The sequence below is a fragment of the Aulonocara sp. 'chitande type north' Nkhata Bay genome, linkage group LG12 (assembly GCF_057382095.1).
Source record: "Aulonocara sp. 'chitande type north' Nkhata Bay isolate Kocher_YH1m ecotype deep benthic linkage group LG12, A_spYH_male_GT1.1, whole genome shotgun sequence".
Taxonomy (NCBI): Eukaryota; Metazoa; Chordata; class Actinopteri; order Cichliformes; family Cichlidae; genus Aulonocara; species Aulonocara sp. 'chitande type north' Nkhata Bay.
This window is the reverse complement of record NC_141355.1, coordinates 17,932,181-17,953,994: the sequence shown is the minus strand read 5'-3', so window position 1 is coordinate 17,953,994 and position 21,814 is coordinate 17,932,181. Positions and strand designations below refer to the sequence as shown.

The following is a 21,814-nucleotide window of genomic DNA, read 5'->3' as shown; positions in this document are numbered from 1 at the left end:
CAAAGGGGATAAAGGAGGACACGGCACTGAACCCCTGTCCTCACTCTCTTTTCTGTCTTCCAAGTCAACCTTGTCTGAGTGCATCCATCACTTTGATGCATGGATCAGCACTAAGGTGACAAACAAAACATTTCACCTTTTCTTTTACCAGTATCCTCCTGTTATATCGTGTGAAGCTCTGCATTGTTAACAGTCTGCTTAAATTAACAAAGTCTAGCACTCCAAAATACTTCAGACTTGTAGTCTAATTAAAATAATTTTATTGTTTTCACTTACAGTTCTGCTATGCACAATTAAAAGTTTTTAAAACAAATTTCTTTTGGTTTTTGTTGTTTTTTTGCTGACAAACTGCAGACTATTTGTAACATTTATAATTCATGCCAGAGCTTTTAGTGAATCAATAAGTAGCAGAATTAAATTGCTTCTTGCAGTAAACTCCCTTTATTTGATAATCCTGCTCTACTTCAGGACACATGAATGAGAAGGGAACCTAGAGAGATGTGCAAATAGAAAATCATTTTCTGTATTCTTCAGTTTACCTATTTCCTGCTGTTTAAAGGGGGGGAAAGTAAACATCCCGGTAATACAGGCCAAGAGTTAAGATGTGCCATTGTAAATATTAGGAGGAAGACACCCTGGCTAAAGACTGTGAGACGAAACAGCACTTATTGTTGTTTTTGCTAATATTCCATTCATTCCACTCCTAGGTTATATTCCTTTCTCTCTCTCTTTCTTTCTCTACCTGTCTCTCTCTGTGTCTCTAATGAGCTGTCTTGATGGGCTAAAACAGGACAGGTGAGCTCAGCACCTCAGTGCTCATTATCTGGGTGGACAGGTAGTCAGGCAAAATGCATAGGAGAGACAAAGGCAGCTCATTCTGATCTGTTGTCATGGTGACTGCTACAGCCACTAATGAGACTTCAGCATCCTTCACCATGCAATCCACTGTGAGAGTCTGTGAGAGTTTATGATGTGTTAAAGCTGAGCATATCCACCTTACATTAAATCACATACTCCAGCTCCAGAGAAGCAGGCAAACGTTTGATTGTGGCTCAAGAGTTGGAAGTTCACCTTGTAATCGGAAGGTTGCCAGTTCGAGCCCCGGCTCCGACAGTCTCGGTTGTTGTGTCCTTGGGCAAGACACTTCACCTGTTGCCTACTGGTGGTGGTCAGAGGGCCCGGTGGCGCCAGTGTCCGGCAGCCTCGCCTCTGTCAGGCGTGGCTGTGGCTACATTGTAGCTTGCCATCACCAGTGGGTGGATGACTGGTTGTGTAAAGCGCTTTGGGGTCCTTAGGGACTAGTAAAGCACTATACAAATACAGGCCATTTACCATTTGTTTAAGATGAGTTAGTATCTTTTACTCTGGTGCAAAACTAAATAAATTCTAACTTAGTGTTTCTAGTTTACATTCTCTATAGTCATCGCTTACAATACAGCAGTGTGTAGTCTTTACACTGCAGGTCTTGCTCACGCTCAGTAGCCAAGGGAAGCGCCTATGGTACGATTTCATCTTATTACACAAAAGAAACCAGAAGAATCACATTAGAATCACTCGTCTAGGCTCCAAATGTGACAATGGCCTAGTTTAACCCAGAGCTGAATTGTTTTCATGCTCACATGCATGAGGAATGCGCCAAATCGTTTCTACTAAATCAATCTGACATCACATATGGAAAATGGATTGTGATGTGTGATTTAAAAAAGAATACATGGAGGTCAGTGAGTAAATAAAAGGGAGATAAAAAAAAAAGAGATGATTTGAGTGTGTAAAAATAGCCAATAAGCCTAAAGAAAACAAAGTAATTCAGATGATTTTCCATATTTTTCTTACTCCTATTAAAGAACTAAAGCCAACAATTTATTCATTTACTTAAAACCTCAACATACCACTGAGGCTGTTTCTTGGGCCAAAGCCTGATTCAGCATGTTTCTCTCTAACATAGAGCTACTGAAGTCCTGAACACATAAATAACAGTTTTAAAGTGGTGTACATGTTTCTTTATCAGAAAATATATGGACACTATTGTTCATGTAGAAGCACCTCCATGGACTAATAAAAGCAGTCACATAGTACAGTTGCTTCACTATCATCCAGGACTACTTATCTTATTTACGGTAGTTGTCTAACATTTTATCTGCTACTGGGAGTATCTAAGTTCACTCTAATGTGAGTCTAAATACTTTTAGACACACCGGCAATAATTGTAACACCATTCATTTTTGGTTTTGAATAAAAGAATCCAGAAAGTCACAGATTTTCTTTTAGCCTGAAACAGTAGGATTTCAAACCAGGCGTTCTAGATGCTGCCTGTGCTAATTGCTGCACAGGGTAACTTTTAATTGATGGGGCAAACAGAAACCAGATAAAGCATTTCCCACTGTAACTCTACATAAACCTGAATATTCTCGAGGAATTTCTCCTACCTGTTCGATCTCGGATGGCCAGGTTTTTCCCTTTCTTTAGGACAATATCCAGCTGGTACATGGCTGGAGGAGGAGGCTGAGGCGGGGGCTCTACATTACTGGGCCCCACAATATTGATGCCCTGTGAAGATAAGACAGTGCCCAGGTTAGTTTGCTTCAGTAATATGCTTCAGACACACACACACACAGAGAAAATAAGAAGTGACAAAATAAATAAGACACCCATTGCAATTAGGAATAAAAAAAAAGCCAGAAGAAACAAAAACAGAAATAATCGCAAGGTATTTTTAGTCCAACTTAATTCTAGTCAACATCACAATCTGCTTGCACATATAAGATTGGACCCAAGAAATAGCTGCAAAAATGTTTCTCAATAAATAACAAATAAAGAGATTTCTGAATAGATCTCTGAAGAATAACACTATGTTACAAAAACAAAGGTTTGGGCTTTTTGGGGTCTTTTAGAAATGACATTTGTTTTCTACAACATCGTTATACACTGAAAAGATAAAAATAAGAAATGCTCATGCTTTAGAAAATAATTACATAATATACAGTACGTCACGTGTAGTGTGAGCATAGAAAGCATGTACCCCCGTCTGCAGCCTCCAAAAATCCTGCTGCTGGAAAGGGTAATCTCTGTGGCTTTACACGTCAGTGCAGCTCTCCACTGTGACAGGAAATCCCCACTGGCTGTAAACGTGATTGGCCATAAAGCCCATTTGCAGGCCACATGTTGCACCAGGCTACGCTGAAATCCATGACACTTGCCTTTGTTTATCAGTATTTGGTACATATTATTCTACTACCCTGATGTATCTTGTGTGTGTGTGTGTGTGGGGGGGGGGGGGGACTTCTGTCACATCGCACCAGCTATCATACTCTGAGATGAAGCTAAAAATAAAGACAGAAAAATGCTAGTGGGCCACTGGGAGAATGAGAGAATGAGACATGCAAATGGGGAAAAAAAAAGGAGAAAATACACTCTTGAGCTTGTTCTGTATCAACATTGTCACATACAAGCTCTCCTTCCCTAACCAATTATATTCTTATCAACTTTTATTTCAACAACACCAATTTTCCTCACTTATATTTACACAGTAATCTGACTATATTACAGCACTATACACTCACTGGTAACTTCATTACCAGTGCACCTCTTTAGCTGCTTGTGAACTAATCCAATTAAGCAATCAAATGTAGACATGGTAAAGATCACATACTGAGGTTCAAACTGAGCATCAGAAGGTGGAATACTGTAAAGGTCATTTTAAGTGATTTTGAACATGACATGGTTGCTGATGACAGACAGGTTGTGATGGTCCCCGTGTCTCTCTGGTTGGCCCACGCTGGCTACAGGTTTTGTTATTGTTCGTTTTGGTTTTCTTTGTCTCCTCTCTTCCTGGGTGGAGCTGTATGTATACATATACATACATACATACATGTATATATATATATATATATATATATATATATATATATATATATATATATATATATATATATATATATATATATATATATATATATATATATATATAAATAAATAAATATATATATACATATACATACACACACACACACACACACACACATTATATAGTCAGGGCTTTCCCATCTTTGTGGGGTCGACCTCCTTTTGTTTGTCCTGCTTTCTCTTGTTTGTTTCAGTTGAGTTAGCTCCATTTTTCCCACCATGACTTTCTGTATTCTCCTGCCAGCTTTGTGCAGGGTGTTTTATTTTTAGAAGTTCTTTTTTTTTTTTTTTGCATCCTGAAACTTTGTTTCCTGAATTTCTATCCTCTCTCTGGCAGCTTCTGTCATAGTTACTTATATTTTCTAGTATTTTCTTTCCACTTTAAGAAGTATCAACATATTCCAAAAATACAAATAGATCTTTGTGTTCCAAACAATAACTGAACACATGCATCAATGGCAAATATTATTACCAGTTTAACATTTACAGCAATAATTCACCAATAATTACTCAAATATGGCACAGTCTTCATAAAGAAGTCAAAGCCACAGTAACTGACAGAGACACTGGGTCCTGTGTAACACTTTGAGATAAAATCTTCTGTCAAAAAAGCAAAAAATGAAATATAATAAAATAAAAAACTGAGGAAAAGATAAATACAGACAGTGCTTTGGAGAAAACAGGAACCTTAAATAAGTCGAACAAAATAAATAGTTTGTTTTGTAACAGTTGTACCAGCTCAGTGAATACAGACTGACAGGAGTTTAAGCTGCACTGGGGTCAACGGTTCATGTAAGTCACTGAAATTGAACCGCATGTGTGCATGGATATAGCCAACAGGGTTGCACAAAAGATGTGGGGGTCGAACAACGTAACATTAAGCCCTTTATCTTTAAACGTGACTAACAAACAGTGACAAAGAGACACACAGAGGCACACAGAGTCAACACACAACGATTAAGAAAACAGTGGAAATCCTCGGTCATGCTGTGCCCAAGGAAAATGCCACTTCACATGTTGTTTTCTTCTTTGTATATGAAATCATACAAACACACACACTTGCACACACAACTGCAGAACACAGGGTTTAAATGATTTGCTGATAGCACTGCCTGCTTGAGTGAGCAACAGTACAGTACATGGAGTAACAGTCAAGTCTCTGTTAGAACAAAACAACCAGACCAAACCAACACACAAAGGTGCTGCCAAGTTACAATGCTCATTAAAAAAGACGAAAACAAACAGATACATAATGACGATCACTTTTTGTTGCATGTACAAGCTCACCATTAGCTGTTTCGAAAATAGTTTAAACCTAAAAATACCTCTTAAGTAATAAATGAAGAAAGTAAACTAGGATTACAAGATTTGCTGTCTTTTGTAAAATAGTAGGAGACATTTATGATGTTTGAACAAAATCTTAACACAGTGTCGACCAGAGCTAAGCCATGCTTTGAAGTACTGCTAAGATATTATGTAGTGACTTTTCTATCTGACAGAACATTAATACTACTGCTGCAAACAATTTTGTTTCTGCATTGGATGCATACCAACTTGGGATTCAGATTAAAACTTAAATCTAACCAAAAAAAACATTTTTACACTTCTGGTTTATGCACAATTACAATCTTGTGCAAAAAACAGGATTTGTGAAATCAGGGATGCTGCCCCCACAGACCATCTCTCTCTGCCTGGTGTGTGCAGCACATTTTTGGCAACATTTAAAATACGATTCGGTTATTGAAAAACACAGGTAGCGGTTTTCAATGGATTTTAAATGAACACGCCACATTGGTTTTACCTTGGTTTGACTTGCACATCAAATTGTGCTCGATTTTCAACCTTTTGAATGGGTTTTCCCGTAATCACTAGAGTATACACAGTGAGCAGTTCAGTCACTGCTGCTACTGATATGCTGCTAGCATGCTATTTACACCACTTATCCTGTGCAGCTTCTTTTAACTTTGCAGCTATAACAATGATGTTAGGGATCTAACAAAAATCTAATGATGTAGAAAAGTAATTCTGACAGGGAAAAGCACATCACTGCAGCATATTGTAGAATATTACAAGTAATGATGAACTAATGAGCTAATAATTGTGACAGGACTTTATTCTTTTGACTCTGTGTCATAATCCTGGAGCTTTGACCTCCAGCTGTGTCCTCTCTCCCTAATTACCTCATGTGTGTATTTAAGCTTTCAGTTTTTCTCAGCGCCTCTTGCATTTTACTATTTCCCTCCTAAATATTTCCCCCACGTGGCGCACTAGCTTTTCAGTTTATGCTCTAATTAAGGTTGTTCAGAAGTCTGTGTTTGAGGACTGGATTTTCCACTAAACGTGACACTCTGTGGTTTTAAATGAAAACATTAAGAGGAGGTATGGCTCACAAAGCCAGATTTTGAGTTTGGAAGCAACTGTTTTGTTTAGTGATCACGCTCCATCAACTGGGACAGACTCAGCAGAGAGAATCTATTTTCTGTTCTGTCCCCTGAATCCAGCAGAACTCGGGCCCTTCCCTCTAAACAAGCATTTCGGGTGAGAAACAATGTATATTCACAAAGACTGAAACCGCCATGAGGAGCGGAGAGAAGAAAAAGGAAAGACCACCAAGATCCATCACACTCCAGCTTCTCCATGTTTAATGACTCCTTGAAGCTGAGAGAGAACCAAAGAATACCTACGATGGCCTATTTTCCTGTCTCACTCTAGCCGCAGAGGACCAGCCCTTTCATTTCAGAGCAAAAGACAAAAGACAGTAGGTTTAGGAACGGTTTCATCATAAAGGGCATCAGACGTAAAACTGCCAGTTACATGCTGTGAACAGGGAGCAGCCGAAAGTAGCTTCTATACTGTACATGAATTAATCTTGTGTGTGTCTTTGTTTGTGTGTGTGCATGGATGGCATGGATAAGTGCGTTCCAGAATCAAAAACAATGTAGGTAACACAACTAAAGTTTTACAAATATTGATGCCATGTACTGTACATGTATTTCTGTTCCCAGTTTCTTCACAGCTACAAAATAGAGGAGAGCTGATGATACAGAATGCACCAGAGACACCTAGATTTAGACAGCTGGAGTTTACTGTACACCAGCAACCACCAGATACACACAGTGCAAATAGTGTGTATGTGTTGTTTACAGTCCTAGAGGATAGCACAGAGCTTCAGCTGAGCTCTGAGACATGCTATAATGCCACACAAACCACTTAGTCAAACGCCCTCACTTTCTATTGACTCTTCCCCACTTTAAGTTACAGTGCATCAAAACTCCCACTGGTCCACATATATAAGGCAGCAGCATGATCAGAGTAAAAGGCTCAGGAGTGCAAAGTCTATATAACAGAACTTAAAGTAAGCAGCTTAAAATCAATGACACTTTTGAACAGATAATTGGAAATGAACACAAATTTTTATCTTTAGAATTTGTTCTAAAGCGGAAACTCTTTTTTTTTTTTAGGTCAACATGTTGCTCCAGAATCTCTGTTTTCAGTCTCAGACTTATAAAAAGAAAATAAGCTAAAAGCTCAGATGGCAACGTGGCAACCATTAATAGAAAAAGTCAACTGGTTGTTTACAGTGACTCATAACCTTCCCTGACACATGCACTCCGATATTTTGGAGCGTATCCTTCTAGAGTTGGGGCGATCGTGGCTCAAGAGTTGGGAGTTCGCCTTGTAATCGGAAGGTTGCCGGTTCGAGCCCCGGCTTGGACAGTCTCGGTCGTTGTGTCCTTGGGCAAGACACTTCACCCGTTGCCTACTGGTGGTGGTCAGAGGGCCCGGTGGCGCCAGTGTCCGGCAGCCTCGCCTCTGTCAGTGCGCCCCAGGGTGGCTGTGGCTACAATGTAGCTTGCCATCACCAGTGGGTGGATGACTGGATATGTAAAGCGCTTTGGGGTCCTTAGGGACTAGTAAAGCGCTATATAAATACAGGCCATTTACCATTTATCTGGTGAGCTCAAACTATTTAGCGCAGGCCTGAAAGGGTCATATGACCATCTCCTGTCTGGAATCTTCTTTTTTACAAAGAAAGTGCTCATCCACGTCCTCCTCGGTGTCAAGCATTCTTCTAGTAAATGTGTATATATTTATATTATGTTATATTTCTGCATAAGGAAAACCTGGTCTCATAAAATCCCCCCAGATACTTCCCAGGCTCTGAATGAAACTGCCAGCTTCAATAAGCCAACTCGCATGCCATAGGTTTAAACATGTATGACAAAACTATGATAATTATGTGTCATTATTATCAGTCCCTCTGCTGCTAGAAGCTCATGTATCACGAGTAACACGGTAGGAAAGTCACGGTAATTTCCCATGGGAAAGGCTAGCCCAACAGGTGGGACGTTTAGGAGTTGTTGCTATAATAACTCCTTCCCACCAAATTTTAATAATACCTGACACATTAAGTACTACGCACCTGCTATGTATGCCAGTAATCAGAAAGTATCAAGTGAACTTTGCTCCTCTTGTTCCCTTTCATTAGCACCCCAGCCGTGACTTAAAATAGTTGCTGTTTACTGACACTGATGGTAGAGAGTGACATTTCACCGAACACTGTTTTATATATGACATCGCTGTGCTGTTGTTTGAATCTTGAAGCGGTGCCCTGCAATTTAATCTCGACTGCCGTGTGAAATAAGAGAAACATGTCCCATCGGGAAAGATTTATAAGAGTTCTCGCTTCGCATTTAAAGGGCAGACTGGTAAAGCAACACAGCTGCTTAGAAAACTCCCCATGTGGGATATCAACCAGAGTCATATTTTTTTTCATCCTGGGTTGTATGTCATGACAGTGGTGTCTTTATGGAGGAGGAAGCCTGTGTTTAGCCGTGGGCAGTGTGTGGAGCCATGTGCTCATTTCTCACTGTGATGACAGGTAATTTCCAGGCTCTGCAGCCACTCCTGCATAAGAATAACCTAATCTTGCTTTGGCCATTAACAAGAAAGTTTATGGCAGTTCTTCTTCTCTTAGCAGAGATGCCACTTCTTTCTGTCCATTGAAATATTTCCATTTTTATTTCACCAAGTCCTGTCTGCACACTCACTTCTTTTTGACAACAGAGAAATGATCATCCAACCATCCATCTTTAAACTTAACTTAAGCTGTTGCGGGGCATTTATTTATTTTTATGTTTTTCTCATTATGCACCTCACAAAAGATAGTAAAAAGAGCAAAAAGTTCATTTTATTTGTGTCCTTAAGTATAGAGGCTTATTTAAAATGTAAGCAAGGAGAAGTCAGAATGGTTACTGTGCTACAGAAGTACTTCTTTTTCTGATTTTTCCTTTAGGAGTCACAACATCGGATCATCTCACTCCATTTGTCCTGTATATCCACTATTCCTCCTCTGCACATGTCCAAATCATTTCAGCCTTGCTTCTCTAACTAAGTCCCCAAACTGTTCAACCTGAGCTGTCCCTTTGATGTATTCATTTCTAATCTTGTCCCTCCTGGTCACTCCCAACAAAACTCTTAACATCTTCAACTCTACCACCTCCAGCTCTGCCTCCCATCTTTCTGTCTTTCTTTCTTTCTTTCTGTCAAAGCCACCGTCTCGCTAAAGGCTTGTCAAGCTTCCCTTTCATTCCTCCTGCTATCCTTCTGTCACAAATCACCTCTGACACTCGCCTCCATCCTCTCCTCCCTGCCTGCAGTCTCTTCTTTACTTTTATAGTGCTCTGTCTGTTGTTAGGTTGACCCCAGGTTTTTTAAATTATCCACCTTCACTACCTCTACTTTTTTGCATCTTCACCTTTCCACCTATCTCACTCATTCACAAGCATGTATGGTGTTTTGCTTCTACTGAGTTTTATTCTGTTTTTTCCTTGACAGCATACCTCCACCTCTGCAGACTCTGTTCCACCTGCTCCCTACTCTCACCACAGATTGTTGTCTGTGGACATCACAGCCTACAGAAACTCCTGCCGGACCTCATCTGTTAACCTCGTCACCTATTTATTGAGCAAATATGCAAATAGACTCAAACATGTATTTTGGTGAAGCAGGTTGTGTTCTGGGTCTCTTGGGGCAGGCAAAGCAAAGCACAGACAATAATCACTCTAACATTCACTCTTTTTCCTGTTTCCTGCATTTATGTGACGTACAAAAACGAAGTAAAGATTCCCAAATGTCCGGTTTCAGGAGCCATAGGAGTTAACAAGAATAAGAATTACTTAATTATACACACAATTAACTGGACAAGACCACAGAAGAATTCCAGCCACAGAATCTCAGTGGTGGTGGTGAGTAGACCGCTGTCATACTCAACGATACAATATGACACCTAGACGTCCAGTGTTTTATAAGTGGGATTTAACTGTATTTGTTGCCAGAGTGAATAAAAACTCTTGCTAACCACAAAATGATGGTGCTAAGCCACATGGAAAGACTGATACAGTTAAGGTAACATGTTCTTTGATTGGAAATATGTACATTTCTGTGCACACACTTGTAACTAACTTGGAAATATTGTTCTAAAAACATGCCTAATATTACTGAAGCCTGTAACTCTTGTCTACTATTTGTTTCCCTAAGAGCTTGAATCTGAGCCTTATGCAGGCATGTGAAAAAAAGCTACCTTAGTTTAATGTTTGAGAACAATTTGCAATTTGTTTTCCAAAGCGAACAATCCACTCTCAACCAGACACTCTCAGACCACTTTAGTTTCCTTGTTTCCTTCCCTGTTTGCACCCTACCTTTTAGCCAGTGCATTCACTATGCCCAGATCCCCCTTGTACCAGCCAGCATCCCCCTTTTAATATCAACCTGTCTTCCATCTCATCTCATTCACCTACTTCACTCTCCTGCCAGCTCATTCTCCATCACCTTCATTCTCTGCCATTACCTGCGAATCTTCCCACCTGCACGGCCACCAGTCTGCCTCAGTAACAACCTGCTTTCATCCATCCTTGATGTGACACATCCATTCTTTTACATCACATTCATCTCAGAGACAATAATAAAACTCTTAAACTGCTTCTCAGGTCTGTGCTCTGCATCTGCCATGCCTTTTCCCCAAAAAGTATTACAGCACCAAAAAACATAATATAGCAACTCCCCCAGGGACAATTAGCTTTGATGCCATCACATATATAATTTGTACACACTGAATACAGTGGTTTGCACTTTCTACCCCATAAATCTGTGAACACATACGTGTACACTTGTAAATATGTACACATAAGGACAGGAAGGCTCTTGGTTTGCCAGTGCAGGCTGATGAATTGCTAGAAATCTGTCTTTTATGTACTTGATCTAATTATAGTCGATATGGGGGAGGGAAATTGTGTAGAAGAAGACAGGTTGCTTCCAGCTGTATGTACATATCTTCAAAGCCAAGTTGTTTTTCTGCAAGAAAGATCTGACACAAATGTGATTTGAAATGATTTGCAATATACACCGTGAAAGCATCACAATTAGGGGTGGGTTTTTATAATCGATTTATCGATTAAAATCGATTCTGGCTTGGATAACGTAAAATCGATTCATTAAAATCCTGAATCGATTTTTTAATATAAATTTATTTTGCCCGAAATGCTAGAATCTCTGGTGAAATCTCACAAAATTTCAACAACCACCAAACAGCTAAAACAGTAAATGAGAGCAGGTACAGGGATTCTGCACAAAGAGTTAGACACACAGTGCAACCAGCGGATCAGAATCAGTTAGATGTCGCCTTTCTCACGGTCGGGGCTGAAAGCCGACAGCTCGCTGATTCTGATCTGTCGGCGGGTCCACGCTTTGTGTTCACGCCCTTTATGTGCTGATTCTAAAGCTGTTAGTTTGATGTCTCTCCAAACAATATTGACCGAACCAGCAGCAAAAGAAGATCCAAACTACGCTTCACATAAACATCGTCATGAATTCACTCAGACTTTTACTGTTTTGCTTTGACCACGATGCACAGCTCTCTCTCTCTCTCTCTCTCTCTCTCTCTCTCTCTCTATACTTCAAGAACAGTTTCCCGTCTAAAAATCTGTTTTCTTCATTATTCGCTTGCTTATTACGCACAAGTCTACCACAGCGCTGTCGGCCGACGTTTTTTTTTCCCGTTTTATATACTTCTGAAAAGAAAACCTAATTTCTGCCGTTCAATAGGCTTCTGAACAAATTTAAACTTTTTAAAATTATGCAAAATGCAAAACGGTTAGCCGTGTCTCTAATAAAACCGCTGTAACTTCAGAGGTAATGTTTCGTTTTTGATGTACTGCAGAATATTTTTATAAAATCCCAGGCCAGGAAAATGACCTTCATGTTTTTCTGTTTTATCCTCAGCTACTTTGACACAAAGGCATCTGCTGTGATGCTCACACCTTTGATAAAGTCTTGCGTGTGTCAGCTTCCTTTTTATAGATACAAAAATATGTAAATGTACTGATCTGAATTATAATATTTCTGACTGTCAAAATTTCCCAGATTCAAATCGAATCGAATCGAATTAAATCGAATCGTGGATCGAATCGATTCGGGACCTTGTGAATCGGAATTGAATCGATTCTAGAAATCAGTGACGATACCCAGCCCTAATCACAATCACTTTCAACTATTTCAGCCCTTGTCTTGTGTATTTTGACCCAAAGCAAAAGGTACAATTTGCATAAAGAAAACATTAATGAAAAAAAATAATTCACAGCCAGAAACATGTTAAAGAAACTCAGGGGATGTTGAAACAATCCTTGTGACACCTTAAAATGTGATTACAAATTTGTGCATCATAAAAGGCTTTACATTACTTATTGAATGTACACAGGAGGTATGCAAAAATATGGCATATTTCCATTCAGTCAGCTTTAGTCAAGATTGCAAATGTCAGCAGCTCACAGAATTCGTGACTGAATAAATAAAAATAAACAATTTTCTCCACTGCTCTCTTTCATCCTGCATTCTTTCTGTCTAACATTGCATTTCAGTATCAGTTACACGAGAACACATTTCACCTCAAATATAATAAACTAATTATTACTTTAATTAAAATATTGTAGATAAATTACATATACACATATTTCTCTTGCTCATCACACCATGGTAGTCACAAAACCTTGAAAAATGTACTTCATTAAACTATCTCAGCCCAGTAAGATATTCCATTAAATGCCACTATCTCGGGGGCATTACCGAGGCGCTCTTCTCCTGAGTATGTGCAGCCAGGTAATATGTAATGTGACAGAACACAGGGCCAGTGCAGTGAAGTGGGTAGACACCCAGTAGCCACTCAACTAGATAATGAGGTCTCTCCTGCTTCTTTTCTTAATAAGAGCCCAAAACTCCACTGCACAAAGAGCAAGCTTCTTCACTCTCTATCCTCTGACTAGGATAATGAATCTCTTAATTGAACAGAGATAATGCAGATGATCCTGATGATAGCTTAAACATTTACAGGTGTGTAAAATATTCGCTTTGCATTAATAAAAAACTTCATTATATCATATGGAAGCAATGCCAAACTTGTTTACAATTGAACTTGATTTTAATATGCCCAAATGAACCCCTGCCCCTCCCATTGTATTATCATGCGGCTCAAAAATGGTTTAATAGCCGGGATAAAGATAATTCTGTCTATCAGCTATGCATGTAAAACCCAGTGCAGAAGAGCCATAGTCACATAAATAGGCAATCAAATGATTAAGAGCATAATAAAAAGGTGAATGAGAATGGGTTTGCTTGATCTGTGTCAGTATTAGTTAAATGCATCAGTCAAATTAATAGATGAACACTAGAAATCCACTGACTGACTGGCAGGGGACCAGAATAGTGACCAACCAGTCGGCCCCCCATTTGTACAGTTAGAGCTGGTCCATTTCATGCATGCACATAGCATGTGCATAGCAGGCAAATAGTCACAGGGACAATTACAGCCACATGCTAACATCCTGCTAGCATGGTTGCTCCTCACTATGAGTGAAGACACAAAGCAAACCATGGAGGATTATTTGTAACAACAAACCTAATCAGATTCCTAAATCAGCCTCACCCAGCTGAACGTAGAAGCTAACAAAGGCAAAGTGGCTAAAGCTAACGCTATACAGATCTTACAGTTAGCTACAAGCCAGCAGCTGTTTTTGAAGTAAAGCTTGTTTAAACATTTACTCCTCATGACATAAATGCTACATTGCAAGCAGTGACACCTTAACCTCACTTGTTTGAAATAGATTCACTCTGATAGGCTTTGGTAATTAATGATTGGCTCAGTTTAATCAAAACAGCCATTGTTAAATTCTCTAGGCAGCAAACTCTTCACTTGTTAAGTTCAGCAGTTGTTCAGATGATTGACTTCAGAGAATTATTCTCTTACGGTCATCGATATGCTTCGATCCACGACTGAAATCAATAACTCTTTATACGCTATGATATGAAGGAACTAGATGAATGAACACCCAAGAGGCGTTCATTAAGTAATGGCCCTTCTGGAATTGTCAGCAACCCAGCATTAATCTTTTAAAATTCAATGGATGCCATTACAAGAAACACATATTAGCAAAAGTAAGCTCCAAGCTATTGTTCAGAGTATAATGGATGATGAGAAAAAGAAAGCAGTTGCCTTGGAGGACTTAGCACGTTCTAATGAAAATATATTTTTTAAGTAAACAACACAAAACTAAAGAGAAATACAATGTCTTCAGTGATCATGAAGAACAATATGCCTGCATATGGGTCTTATTAAAAAGTGTCCAGTAGTGAAAAATCTAAATTAAACAACAACAGACATAGTATAGCTGCTCATCAAATTCTCAGAAGATGATCTCTTTAAAAAATAATAATAATAATTGTTTGGGCTCTACTGAGAGTTCAAGGTGACAAAAGCCTCAAGTCTGGCACTTTGACTTTCCTGTCAATCACAAAGTAGCCACACACTAAGGCACAGACTGCTCTAATACTGATTTTAAATAATTGTTAAATATTTACATATTTATCAAGCAGCTGTATTGAAGCTTGTGACTGACAGCATAAACTCTTTAACAAAATATATACTGAGGTCATAGGTCAAGTAAGAGATAGCATCCTCTTAGCAACTGGACCTCGTTTTGCATCAAGAGGAATCTCCCTCTGCTGGCCATTGGAAATAAAGCAAGTTAAAGGGACTTTCATGACACCTTGACGTAACATTTCTTTACAGTGTCTGGTTAATTAGAGCAAGTGGATTGAAAAAAAAGGGTGTGAAATTTAATTAGCCTCTTACTTAAAACTTCCTGCTGTCTCTCAATCTACACAGGGTTAATTATTCATAATTTTAGTACCTGCCAAAATTGGAACAGTAAATATTACTTGTTTCACTCAGTCTTTCTTTCTTTTGGATGAAATTATAAGGTTAATAAATTAGCTACATGCAAATAATATTTTAAAAGACTTAAACAAAAAATATCATAGATGTTTGACAATGCAAGAAATACTCGAGCAAATCCCATTCCATTCTTGTTCCTTGTCTTTAACAACTGATCCAATCGGCTTGTCTACATAAATTTAAATTACACTCACAGTCAGGGGCGTACTTTCCAGGGGGGTTATGACAACCCCCCCCACCCCACCCCACCCCATAGAATTATGAATCATCTTGCATAAATAGGTTGTTGATTTTCTTTACCCATTTCAATTATTACCAGCAAAACAGTTGCATGTTCAATCATCCGGGAACTTACCCACATTTATTTAGACAAAGATCTAAATAAATCTGATCTCTGTCTAGATCCCCCCCCCCCCCCCCCAATGTTCAGCACAAAGTTATGCTGATGCTCGCAGTGGCCCTAAACTTCAGTGATAGTGCTACAGCACTGAGTAACTGGAGAAAACAGGAGTAGTGGAAAGTAGTGGCTCTGCTCAAAGCCTTGTTAATTATCAATAAATATCTTACATCAAAAAGTGATAACATCTCTTCTTTCCCGTTAGAGCCTGTTGACAAAATCACCATCAAGGAGAAGTACCCTTATGAGTCATTATATGCTTCTTGCCATAATCACTCTTAATGTCATCCTCAGTGTCCTCTGTATGCAACTCTACAGCTCTCATTTCCATACTCAGAACAATAACCCAGTTTCCATTATTCCTGACAGCTGTGTCATGATCCTCCCTCCCAGTTGTACCAGATGTCAGGGCTGAGCTGCATGGCTTGGCCTACTTTGGGTAATGGTAGAATAGGTGCCGAGCAAGATTAAACTGCAGATCGTGAGTGTGCATTGATGTGCATTTATACAGCACAGGTCTGTGTTTAACAAATGTGGTCCAAAATCTATTCCTATCATTTCAAACATTTGAAAGCCTAGCTGAGAATATTACAGTATTATTTGATCATAGGGTTAAAGAGAAACTTAAAAAATAAGAGTCCGCTGCGTATTATGGATATTTTCAATGCTCCCTGCCTTGACGTTTATTAAATGTTGATCTGTTTGCTGATCATAGTTATGGCATCACAGGCAACAGGATCTAAACAAAGTCAATCACCCCCAGATCACCAGCAGCAGTAGCTAACACATCCCAGAGTGTTACTGTGGAGACATCTTCTTGTACCTCAAGGGAAACTCTCATTGGTGTGGATAAAAAGTGTTAAATGTGTTAACACCACATTCTGATGCAACTGTATTAACCTATCCTTGCTATGACTTCTAACACAAGGCAAATGGTGTGACAAATTACATTCACCGGAAGACTGACGGAGACAGACACAAATTTGGTGACTGTTCAGTCGAAATTAATGCAAGCGGAGCAGATTTCTTATCAGCTGCAACTGACAGTTCCACAACACAGCCACTCTCCATAAATAATGAAGAACAAAGGTCTGACAGGGAGACGAGGGCTGAGGACGTGAATCGAGTAAAAGGGAGTCACAGATTGAGTAAAGGTAGAGCGACTTCAAGAGCGTGAAGGATAGTGGTATCCTGAAATGCAAAAACAAAGATTTAATTTAAATTTAAAGATAAATAGAAGACACCTGAAAAGCTCTAAAGACTACATAAAAGTTAAACACAGGAAGATAGAGACAACCAGATACACCAAGCTGGTCACTTTTCCCTCCAGAATAATGTTGAAGCTTCAAAATAGGGCTACACAAAATATCATGTTACGGAACTAAAACACACAAATATTGGCGGCATGCGGAACATTAGCAGGTTTCCCCCATGTGTTTATCACCAGTAAATTTGGTGCATTGACAAACTGAGCCACGAGTGTCAAGTGCTGCTGACATTGCAGACAGACAAGCTGGTCGCCCTGCTGCCAACCCAACCTGTCAACCCACCAGAGACAAAACACCCTACTTGGCGTAACCCAGCTCGGCGCATCGGAGCAGTATGTGTCACGTGATAGAGCGGCTGTTGTCTCCCAGACCTGTCAGCAGTCTGTTGGAGCATTTGGAGCCTCGCTACATGCTTTCTAACCGCAGCATTTCATCTCGGCGAAAACTATCCCAGATAAGTAAAGCAAGTGTGTAAGTTCATCCTTGAATGTTTGCATAGTATTTCCACGTTAAGCTTAACAACTGATATGTTGAGCCACAGCTGGACTGACCATCAGAGTTCCATATCGAGGTGAAAAGGAAGCAATTTGTCCCGTACTTCAGCTGGAATTAAAAAATAGACACAAAGCTGGAATTATTCCGTCTTTGCTGCTCAGTTGCATCTACTTCTTTCATTCACTCCCCCTCCCTCTCCTGTTATTACTTCAAACATGAAACTGATCAATGATCAGCTGATCAGCTTTTCTGCCACAAGTCTCGTCTTTCTTGTTTGTTTATCGCCCACTTTGCGCTAGAAACAGGAGACCAGCGGATAAATAACAGCAGCGCGTTTAAGGGAGAAAAGCTGTTGTTAAAATTTATTTAATATTACTTTCTAGTATCAGCTGATGTTTGCTGGAGCCAAGGCTGTAAAAGCTGCTGGTCATGATATCCGTTTGGATATGTGAGAGGGAAACATGAAGATGAAACCAGGAGATGTCCTTACTGAATCATCAGAGCTGAACAGGTGATGGAGAAACAGGTTTACCTTTTAGGTGACATGAATGAGTTGAAGGGAAGTTACGAACTGTTTCTGAGAAACAAATAACACCAGGATCCTTTTCTACGTAGCTGACGGCTGGTAACTGTGCAGGGGCGGCTCTAGCAAAGTTTTGCCAGGGTAGGGCATTAACAGGAAAAGGGGGGCACCAAGAAATATTTTTCTTTATTATGTCATTTAAAAACTTATAAATAAATAATTATCTGAATCTTACAACAAAAGTGGTCACCTGACTATCCATTATAGTATAAAGTAATATACACTAATATACACCCTAGTAAGCTATAGTCCTTTTTCCTTTGGGAAGGTACCATCTGTGCAGTCTGCAATTCTGTTGAAGAAAGATGTTGAATCTATTTAACTATTGTAGAAAAATAATTGATTATTGTGCATTTGTTTTACACTTGCATTAAATTAAAGTTGATTACATCGATTAAGGGAGGGGGGGTGGTTCCCTAATATTTTTGCTGGGAGTTGGCAACCCTAGTAGTTAGGTAGGTAAGTACTCTTTAAAATACCAGAATAGGGAGGATGATGTTGGTTTAAATTTATTGATCAGTGTTGCTGAACTATAAAATGTTTTGGGTGGAGTGTGTTTTTTGCACACAGGTGTAACAGAATAGCTTCAGTCTCTTGTTTTTTAAAACTTGAGTATGAACTTATACAAAATGCAGCAAGATATTTATAAAAAAAAACTGTTTTATTGATTACAAAATACGCTATATCGGATTCATATCGGTATCGGCAGATATCCAAATTTATGATATCGGAATCTGTATCGGACATTAAAAAGTGGTATCGTGCCATCTCTAATCTAAAAAGAAAAAAATTTACTTCTTAGATCTTCTTATACTTTTTATACATGTCAGCATAAAAAGTATTTATCTCTTGTTTACATTATACATTCTGTGTGAAGTTCAGAGAACTCTAATTCCGTTATATCTCGAATCTTATCTTGTGTATCGTGGTTATAAGGGACATAACGACTAAACAAGCTAAACAAAGCACAGATCGAGTGTTTCAAGTGTAGACTAATGGGCATTTATTTGACTGAAGAGACGCCAATGAAATGCATTCTAGGGTTTTGTGGTTTTATGAAAATCACTCAGTGCTTATAGAGTATTTGAATAAATGAGGAAAATATCCAAAAATCTTTTTGTATTGTTAATTAAATGCAAACAGGTCTTCAATTTTGTTTTACATTAAATCACTGATGTGCTTGTTGTTGTGGACACCCTGAGATTCAGCTTGTTGTATATCATTACCAGCACATCTTGTAACAAAGACTAATGAATAATAATAATAAAAAGTATTCATGCTTCTTAATGGCACTGCTATTTTGGACTTCACTGTGTATTCATGAGCCTAAAAAGCACATTACCAGCACATGCAGGTCCTACACTGTCTTTTTCTTTAACTTGCAACTTGCTACTACTAAAGCCTGCTAGTATCAGCAACCCTCTCTGACATCATCATCTTGGAAGGATTGTTACATTTTTCAAAAAAAGAATTCAAATGAGTGCAGAAAAAATGCACTTGCAATCTTTAATGCACTCCTGTGTTTTGTAGTTCCTTCAGTGAACAAGTATAATCTATCCAGTGAGACAGCTGTGGGATTAGCTTCTTTTTTTTTGTCCTGGTCCAATCGCTTTCTTCTGTCCACCTTTTTCTCTAATCATTTAGATTATTCCTCTTTAGCTTTCTATCTGCCATTACCCCTATTGGCCTTGGAGGGGACGGGATGAGCCATTTGTCATGGATCCATTTAATGACATCAACATGATAAAGTGACAGTGTTTGACAAAGCATGGCCTCTCATCAGAACTGCTGGCAGCACAAACTCCCATCTCTCCATCTGAATCGTGATGCTAGATAGTTCTGGTCTGAGCAACATTTATATAGCTCATCTGTTTGTTTTTAAAAATGATCTGAAACCAAAGCAATCCACAGTCAAACAATAAGAGCTACAGTATTTAGCGTTTAACGCTACACCTCCTGCATGTCATCCAGCACCACCTGCTGTGTAAAATTTTAGGAACACTGACCAGATGGATCGGCATCACTTTTTATGTACCAGAGTCTCCATAGAAAATGTCTGTATAGGGTTATGAACCTAAAATACATAGAAGAGCAGAACTAGAGGAATATGTTTGTGACAATTATAGACAGCATCCAGTCCAATGAACCTTTAATTTCCAAAATAGATCAGTTTGTCTCTCTGCCAGCTAGTGTCATCCCTGCACACCACGATGATAGCGCTGATTAAAGACTGTCGTACCACCTCCACACTAGGAAGAAAACCAGCAAGCAGAATAAAAACGTCACATACTCCTTATTACCTTTGCTGCAAAAGCCTCAGACTGACATGTGAGACGAGGTGCAGACGGCATCACCGCAATGAGCAGGTGATGGACTGTGTATAAAGCAATATGCCAAGTGATGAAAAGAGACGGAAAAGCAACAGAAACTGTGATGCAGAGTAGCAGAGGGGAAGACGGGGAGGCGGTGGATTTATCTGATTCATAGAGATACACAAGCCTGGGAAACAGTTTAGACAATGAATTTTGCTGCAGTGAGTGAGAATATGACAAAAGCAATGAGTTTTTTTTCTTTCCTTTCTGTGAAAATTGTTTAAATACCTAGGTGTCAAAAAGCTCCAAAAGGCAATATCAACTGAGCAGCACACCCACAGCTATTATTTGCATACACGGAGAAATAATTTTAGCTATTCTTCAACACACTTCACTTCATTCCACACAAATTATTTCAACAAAGAAACAATTCGCTACAAAGCTTAATTTACTAGCAATTTGCTATGTTCAGGGTGTTTGACTTTAAAGGTATGCTAACCACTGAAGCAGTGTGGCTAATTATTTTTGCACTGACTTATTCCCAAAAAATATGCTGCCCGACAATAACAGTAGTAGCTAAAGAAAAGGAAGGATTTCTCCTCTCAAAGTCTCCCCGGGGGGGATGTTTACACCAGGGATATGCTGCGAGTGTTCATGGTTGCTGAACTCTGCTGGGAGCATTGACAGGTAATCAGTCATTGTTTGGAAGTTCTTTTAAATTATGAAACTCGATGTGGGAGTGAACATAGCACAAGCTGCTGATGAATGTGGTCCTGCAGCAGCAGCTTGACTGGTTGGTTAAAAGCACAGGGTGTCGACACAGTACTAGTTTTTCCTTTAATGGATTTCAGAGCATCCTTCACACTCTAAGGATGCCGCTGGTACAAAACATGCAATCCATCAAAATGAAACCAGAACTATGTCTTATAAATCGAATCTAATCAGTGTGTCATGAATTAATAAATGTACAAAATGATAAGAGCATGTTCAACTGGATCACATGTGCCTATTGTACTGTAATCATTACACAGAAATGCAATGAATGCAGTAAATAAAATGATAATATTAAAAAATGAACAGGATTCCACATTAAACTGTATTGTGAAAATTCAATTTAGCATCTAAAACATGATCAGCACCATCAGCTGGGTTTTTGATAAGATTACATGGTAGTGTTACTTAGAGTTACCACATAGAAACAGTGCTGGAAAGTACTAAGACAGCGAGGTAGAAAGCAAATGTGGAGATGATAGCATTTTTGGATTTTATACTATTTGCTTTACATCCATTTAATGCTGCCCATCCAGCTGTGATCCACGGCAAACCGGGGTTCTGTTTTTTTCCTGCAGCTTCCATTTTATTCTCCCTTCGATTCATATAAATTGACAGCATTGTTCATGCAGTAATGCAGTAAATTAAGTTTATAAAACAAAACCTAAAACTGTCTTATGAATTCTGCATTTAGCACCTAAAACTTCCACTGGAACTCCATAGTATGCATTATGCATGAGCTGCACTACTGGATGTGTGAAGCAACAGAACCTGCAGTCATCTCTTAGAAGGAAATTATTC

General features: G+C 39.0%; 1 protein-coding gene across 6 annotated transcripts in view; it reads right to left on the bottom strand.

Moving 5' to 3' along the window:
* The window catches only part of LOC147317236 (multiple C2 and transmembrane domain-containing protein 1-like), a 138,114-nt gene that overhangs the window by 89,474 nt on the left and 26,826 nt on the right, over positions 1 to 21,814 (bottom strand). For all 6 annotated transcript variants that reach the window (XM_086313996.1, XM_086313998.1, XM_086314001.1 and 3 more), the window contains exon 2: positions 2,427 to 2,547. In XM_086313996.1, coding sequence (XP_086170122.1) covers positions 2,427 to 2,547 — 121 coding nt within the window. The remainder of the gene's footprint in view (positions 1 to 2,426; positions 2,548 to 21,814) is intronic.